This window comes from Numenius arquata, chromosome Z (genome assembly GCF_964106895.1).
Source record: "Numenius arquata chromosome Z, bNumArq3.hap1.1, whole genome shotgun sequence".
Taxonomy (NCBI): Eukaryota; Metazoa; Chordata; class Aves; order Charadriiformes; family Scolopacidae; genus Numenius; species Numenius arquata.
This window is the reverse complement of record NC_133616.1, coordinates 31,320,883-31,328,599: the sequence shown is the minus strand read 5'-3', so window position 1 is coordinate 31,328,599 and position 7,717 is coordinate 31,320,883. Positions and strand designations below refer to the sequence as shown.

General features: G+C 36.9%; 1 protein-coding gene across 1 annotated transcript; it reads right to left on the bottom strand.

The window, feature by feature from the left end:
- Positions 1–537: 537 nt before the first annotated feature.
- Positions 538–5,902, bottom strand: MLANA (melan-A). The gene is made up of 4 exons (XM_074166761.1): positions 5,829–5,902; positions 3,177–3,273; positions 1,563–1,664; positions 538–606 (listed from the first exon to the last, which is right to left on the bottom strand). Exons 1-4 carry the CDS (start codon positions 5,900–5,902, stop codon positions 538–540), a joined length of 342 nt encoding a protein of 113 aa, XP_074022862.1.
- Positions 5,903–7,717: the final 1,815 nt, after the last annotated feature.

The following is a 7,717-nucleotide window of genomic DNA, read 5'->3' as shown; positions in this document are numbered from 1 at the left end:
AGTGATGTGAAGTAAACGCCTATTGTAAAATATGGTTGCCTTTTGCCTGTCAACTGCTGGTAGGGAAAAGGTTAGTCTTTGTAACAGGGCATGTAGTCAAATGGTTTTTTCCATTTTATGACAGATTCTTGTGCAGTACATTCTAGGGAATAGTTTACTTATTTATTTTTTAAAGAAAGGGATAGTAAGGGAGGAAGATGAGAACTTTCTACTCTGGTTGGTACTCAATGGTATGTACTTACTCGTAGTAGATCTATGAAGGATGCAAGATACCCAGACTTGAGTATAGTATGTTAATTTGAGCACAGGACCACAGGAAATTAAAAACTTAAAACAAAAGCACATTCAGATTTATTGAGCCATTTCAAGAACCAGTTCTGTAAACTAAGCAGGAATAATTTGCAGCAACTGCTAATGAAAGCATGTGATTATTTTTTTTAATTATTTTAGCTTTAAGAAAGTTAAGCATGTACAGGAAATTAAGAAGCAGTATGAAGAAATGGAATTGGTATGTTTAGAGTTTAAGATTCCATGTTATCATGGTGAATAAGGTGGTGGTGACTGATCTGCAGCAATTTTGTCATAAGCTGGTGGAGCATCAGGTACCTATGGTAAGGAAAATGGGTGTGAAAGATTGAAAAAACAACTGAGGTACAAAAAAATTACATTAAAGATGAAGTGAGCTATTTACCTTCATATCAGATATGGTACTACAGCTTAAATTAGCTGAGCTCATTCATTATGTCTTTTTTCTAAGGTTAGGTTTTGCCAATATGTTTTGCTAATATGTTTGCTGATGTTTTTTTGGTTTTGCATCAGATTAATTTCATTTGGTTTATATCATTCATCCAAAGAGAGAATTTTAAAATTCCAGGACAGAAATTTTTTTAAAAAGGAAATGTATTTTTATATTGAGAATTCAGACTAATATTGAAACTTTTAATAGTCTTGATGCAGGTACATTGTCTTATTTCCAATGTTAACAATTTATGCAGCTTATTTAAAATTTGTTGTAAATTAGCCTTTTCCCTATTCTAAAACTATTTAAACACACCCGTAACTTGACATATATATTTATCAACTAAGTTATTTCAGCTTTTTAAAATTATAGGTTTGAATGTTTATCTTTTCATAATGATTAGAGAAGCTAAAACCTTGAAGTTTTATAATGTTCCCTGACAATCCTTGTCAGAGTATAGTATAGCAGACACAGTCCATTTGTTCTTTGTCAGAATGGTGGAACATCTATTGGGGAGATGTTTGTTTATTCAGTATATTTCAGCATTCAGCTGTTACATCATTTTGATAGATTGCATAATGATCATATAACTTCAGAATGAAGGTGGGTGAAAGAAGAGAATTTTTTTAGAGGCTAATTCTTAATAGTAGTCTTAAAAAAAACTTTTCACAGTAAAAATTGTGCAAAATACTACTTTTTAAGTTGGAGGTATTGAAGACCCAATCTAGAAGCACACCCCAAGAAAGAAATCATCAGCAAGTGACTGTTTACCAAGATTGTCTTACTATGTTGTAAGTAAATGAAACCTTGAGTTGCAACTTACCACAGAATTAAAGTTTCTGTACTCCTGCAGAGCCATTTTGCAGTCCAGCATTGTTCCCTCACCTACCACGGTTCGTACTGTGCCCACACTAGAGTTTTTGCTCTATGACAGTTCATAAAGAAATATGGGGAAGATGAAAGGAAAAAGAAAATGTGAAGTTGGAACAAATTATGCATCATTTAATATTTGACAGCACATTTACAGTATGTCTTAGCATCTGAGATTAGAGCCAGACACAAGGCCAGCAAGTAAGAGAGGTAATCTGCCTGTCGCTTTTTGCTGTCTGTGGTGAGACATACTCGCTCTCCTGTATTATCCAGTTACATTGCCAGAAAAATGAGGATCACATATTTTAGGTTGAGGACTGCTGCAGGAACTGACACCTTCTCGCATACCTGAACACCTTCTTCTTTTTATCCCACCCATTTCTTTCTTTAATCTCCAGCCTCTTTCTTTTCCATTTTCCACCATTTCTTTTGTATACATTCTCTCCTAGTTCTCCCCTAGCCAAAAAGCCTAACAAAAATTCAGTTTTCACAATCAGAAAACATCAATCTGCAATGAGAAGGAATTAAAAAGAAATTGTGCTTTTTGGCATGATGTAGAAAGCAGGCATGAAAAAATTCTGGTTTGCTTTTTGAAGGTTTTTATGAGTATTACTTTAATTTTTGCAACATTTCACTATTAAAGTTCAGGTTTTCTGTATGCTGCCAGTTGATATATGTACTGGATAGATCACTGGAAAGGTAACAGGACAGAGTTGTTGGAAACAGCAAGGAAATGGATTTGCTGACATGGATGGGAGGTATGTTCTTAATTCCAAACAGTCACATCTTTTTTGAAATATTAGGATAACTAAAAGAAATTTACCGTAAAACATATAATGGGATAATACTTTCATTTTAAAGGATTGAAAGTGGCCTCCCTTTCATAGGAGAGAGAGCAGAAGTTCAAATATAAAGCTTTGAGACTTCTAACAACAGATGTTATGAGAAGGATTGTTACCTTTTAAAATATTTTTTAAGAGACACAAAGTAGACTTTTTTAGAAGTAGTGTTTAGAAAGCAAACCTCAAACCTGCCCTGCTTCTTTGTAAATCTAAAAAGTGCAAGCCAACTTCTATACAAATAAATCATGCATCACTCATACATGATTATAGTATTTACTTAGTTACTGTAGCTGTTATTTTTCTTATCTACTTCCTGGATTTACTGTAAACGTATCTGTCCTTATTTAGGGGTAAGACTTATGAGTAGTGCATATGTTATTTTTATTTAAATGAAAATACGCAGAACACATCTTGGTTTTTGTGTAAATATTAAATACAATGCTTCCTAGAGATCAGTTTTTCCACTGATGTATTGTGAAAGTTGGGCAACTGGCTTCATCTCCCTGTGCTTCTGCTTCCTCCTGCTCCTTTGCCTGGCTTGCAAGTTCTTCGGGGCAAGGTGTGTTTCATATTGTGTGGTTTTATCTGTATATATCTCAGCATATGTATAGCTGAGTTAATGAAGTTCTGTCACGGATTCAATGTTCTCTGCAATGACGTAATGCCACTAATGATAGCACGTTGTAAAAATAATAGCATGCTAGAAAGTGAGCCACCGTGCTTACCCGCAGACTTTTATAGCCACTACGTCTTTTGTAATACCAGCAGCCAAAGATAAGTAAAATTGCCAGCACCAAAATGAAGAGTCCAATACCCAGAGCTCTGTTGGCAAAGCAAAACAAAATAATTACCACCAGAACTAGATGCATTCTTCTGGGAGCAAGAGTGATCAGAGCAAAAGTTTGTATCAGTATCCTTTTAACAGCGGAAGGCATGGAGCAGAATTTACCTCAGAAAATAGACAAAATATCAATAACTTCAGCCTGGCTCTGTAGGTTAAGCAGTTAGCTAAATTATCTTCCAAGTTCTTAAGCCTTTTAAAAATGAGGAATATATTGCTTCTAAGCTAATAATCTACCAGTGACTACTGCTTCTAAAAAAATCCCTGCCTGTAAATCCAACAAACAGCATTGTGCTATTGGAAGAGAATGTGAAATAAATTAAATGCCACACCTGCAGAGACACAGCTCGTGTTTATTTGTTGAGAAATGTATCCTAATTGCATCATATCATTGCACCAACACTGCTGGTGACAGAAGGATTTTTTTGATACATAATACACTACACAACCTCAAAACCTGAATAAGAAACCTAATTATTCATAAAGAGCTCTATAATTCTTTAGTTCTGGTTCCATATTGGTGCCACTAGGGCTTTTTAGGGAGTGTAGGCTTTGCAATCTGTGCCGTAAGACATCCTTCCTACTGCTCACCGGGAACTTGGGAGAAGGAGCACAGTTCCGCTGTGTCAGAAAGCAAGCTGACAGTGATTGCAGCTGAAAGTAATTGCGGTTTCCTAGTCACAAACCTCCTCCGCCTGTGCTAATATACTCCCTATTAAGACAGACAGAATTCACTCCCCATTTTTCTTTCTTCTTTGCGTATTCAGGAACAGAGAAGTCTTCAAAATGCTTAATGGGAAAAGAGGACAGGGAAAAAAAATGACCATGATTCAGGATAAACCCATTCCTAACATACTTTTATGTTTATATCTGGTTGCCCTGCAGTAATTACCACCAGGCTTTTCCATTGGGACTGGGGAGTAAGCTATGTGACTTATCAGGGACTTTTTATATCTATTTGCTATTGTTTCCACTGACTCGCAGTCTCATGAAAGAGTGTTTCCTTGTGACCTGAGAAGCCTGAAAGAAGAGGCAAGCAGTTCACATGGCAGAACAGGCTAGCTTTTTGTCTGAGCCGCCCATGTGCTGTTTGAAGCATGAAGCCCTTTGGAGCCAAAGGAATTTTCTTTTTCACAAGTATCTGAATCTTGCAAGCTGCTCCTGCCCCTTGAAGACTTTGTACGTTGGCTGGAGACCTGTCTAACCTAAGAATACAGCTCACACCATTCGCTTGCTTCCTGGTGCAGCCGTGTTGCAGCTGATCTTCACAGTCATGAGATGTCTCCACTGGCTTTGTTACCGGCCCCAGCACAGTTAAAACTTGGAGAGACAACTTCTCGAAGCAACTGCTGCCCTTTGTCATTTTGAGACTGCTTTCTACTTCTCGTGTGCTGTCTAGTTTTAGCCATCCATTAGCCTGTATCTCCCACAGAAAGCATGTAATTTCTGCAGCTGGTGATTTTAACTGTGAATTAACTCCTTCCCTGCCTATTCAGAAGCTGGTATGAAAAGGGTTTATGCAATTTCTTGCAATTCCAGTTAAAGTTGCAGCTGTGCTATTAGGAATCTGTGCTTATATTCTGAATGCTTCTTCTGGTACTGGAAAGAGATAGTCACTTTTCCCTCGCATATCTAGAAAAATGGCTTACAGTTGCAGCCCCTGGAATTCATGGCAGTTAGATGTGAGTGTGCTTAGTTTCAAGCGCTGACACATGACTAGCCAGCTTTTTCTTTTGGAAAATTGAACTGCTTTGGAAGGACTATGAGAGATCTTACCCTTTTGTTTATTCTCTCTGCCCAGGGATGAACACAGAGAAATAAATACCTTGCAGTGTGTGTGTGGGCCAAGTCACCAAGTTTGGGGGCCAGTAAACCAGTACCAGAAGTATATTCCACATGCAGATACCCCAAGCACATTGAAAATATTTGTCTAAAGTAATAACACATTACCAGTGGGATGGTGTCTCTAGTAATCCAAAACCCAACATATTTTATTGTAAGCCAAAACTAACAAAGTATTAGCTTCAATTAGTTCTGCTTAAGTGAAGTCTCACCCAGAAACAATTTACTGGGGGTCACATTTGTAGGGCATCGATGTCCTACAAATCATCCAAATGTAGTATTTTACCATTTCTCTGGGGTTTTCACTTATATTATTCCTTAGGGTGAGACAATGTCCCTTTGAGGTTCTGAAGAGATGTGAATCTGGAGATAAAACTTAGTGTAAAGATCATCTTAAAACAGCCTCAAAAGAAAATTCTGAATAAGCCTCAATAAACCTGGTAATTTTATTATAAAGGTTAATGACTTGTGATCATATGATGAAACTCTAGATTCTTGAATTCTGCAATTATGATTTTTCTTAACCATTGAGGGTTCTATATGATTCTGCAATGACAAACTTTAGAGACGACTACAGGATATCTAAAATGCACTCCACCTAGTTACAACAGTGACTTTTCCTGATACTATTTTGTACATTTCTTTCAGCGTAAAACCAGCTTACACACTAACACAGGTTTTGCTTTATGCTTACTCTTCTGCTGCCACATAGCTGTGTCCTTTCCCTCTGAAAAAGTTGCCATCTGGATGGTGGTAATTTCTGGGCATTTTGTGAGCTTGGTCCTGCTAAAACCTACAGGATAGAAATACAATGCCTTAATGCAATAAATAATGTTATCTTTAAAGCATAATATCATCAACTTTTTTGTTTTAATGGGAGTGTTTTAGGAAGGCAGAACAACAGGATGTCTTCAGAATCGAGTAGATCCATATACATATGCAACTGTCCCAATTTAAGGCAAAACTCAAAACTGTAACTACAGCTACTGTAACTGTAACTGCAATAGTCTACATTTGAATAGCTCCACTGACACCAAGGTATTTGCACTTGAGTCCAACAGAGAAGAATTTGACATGGTCTCTTTAGGTACTAAGCAATGGCAGACTTCTGAAGTAAAATCTCACAGGAATATAGAAAGAAAGGCAGTTTACTTGGACAATAAAAACTATTCAGAAGAAGAAAAACTAATATTGTCAGTACAAGTAGTTGTTTCCTTATTTCTGTTATTCCCTGTAAATACTGGAGGGCCAGGTTTTCAGTCAGCATAAACTCGCAGAGTTCTGTTGATTTTCAAATGGTTATACTAATTTATGTCTGCTGACAATCTATACGTAGACGTGCAGGGAATTTAAATTATAATCTTAATTTCCAGTTTTAAGGGAGTAATCACCCAGCTAAAAGCAGTCTGAACAGTTAAAAATCGAATTGATCAAATATAGTGAAGAAGAAATCCACAGGTAATTGTGTTTCTGTCATTTAAACAGCACAACAACAGATCCTACTTTATAGTATCCAGCTATTCTACCTACCTTACACAGGTAAAGTACAAAACCCAGTGACTTTACTGAAGAGAATTCTAGCCAAGGAAACAAAACATTTTCAAACTTCACTTAGAGATAGTCAAGCCCCTTCTGAAACACAATTTTGAGGCAACTTAGAAAATTTTGGGTAGAATAAAAAAATACAAATCTTACCTCCTTCAGACCAGTATTCTGTCTGTTAAGTGAAAGACACGTACAGCTTTCTTTTCCTTGACTTGGTCTGTTTTTTTCTTCTTTGATCTGTTCTCTTATGACTATCACGAGTTTAAATTCCTTTCAGTACAGCTTCTGAGTGCATTAATTAGCATGAAAGAGGCAAGGAGACAACTTTTCATTTTCTTCTTACAGTCTGCATCCTTCCCTCCTAATAAGCAGCTCAAAAATCTGTTATTTCTTCATTTATTACATATCCCCTGAGAATTGGCCCAACACCATTTTACCAGCCCGATCCGTATAGCCTCCTAGAGCAGGCACACTACTTCTAAATTCAAACACGTTTTGATTTAGGGCTGATTGTTTTGTGAGAGAGGGCTGCTGTTTTTGCATGTGTTCAACTATAGCTTTGTTTATGCACACTTTTTCAAACAGAGTTTGTAACATTGTGGAAACTTGTATAGTTGGAGCAAAACTCATAGACAGATATGCTGTTATACCATGATAGCAGTGTCTTAGATTAGGGTAAGTGCAGTTTAATTTTGTACTGGAAAGCAAATGCTGCAACAAAAAGAGAGCCTGTCCCGTGGGCAGCAGAACTAACGAAGCCTGGTTTCCTATGGATTTGTGTGAATTGCCCATTCTCACACTACAGTAATTCCATTTACAACACCAGGCATGAATTAGCAGTCTGTGGTTAATTCAGAGGTCTGAGTACTCTAATGGACCAGCAGTACTAGTTACTGCCAAAAAAAAAAAAAGCTGTAAGAACCATGTCATTTGTCCCAATGAATCATTAATCTGGGGCTCTCTATCCTGCCACAGATATATTATTTTTTTTTAAGTCTGAAGGACTCAAAACTTTGACATTTTTGCTTATCTTTGAAG

Coding starts and splice junctions, on each gene's coding strand:
- MLANA (XM_074166761.1), bottom strand. CDS start 5,902: ATGCCCAGAAATTACCACCATCCAGATGGCAACTTTTTCAGAGGGAAA. Junction 3,274..5,828: donor AGCTATGTGGCAGCAGAAGA/GTAAGCATAAAG, acceptor CTTTGCCAACAG/AGCTCTGGGTATTGGACTCT. Junction 607..1,562: donor ACAGAAACTTTAATTCTGTG/GTAAGTTGCAAC, acceptor TCCTTACCATAG/GTACCTGATGCTCCACCAGC.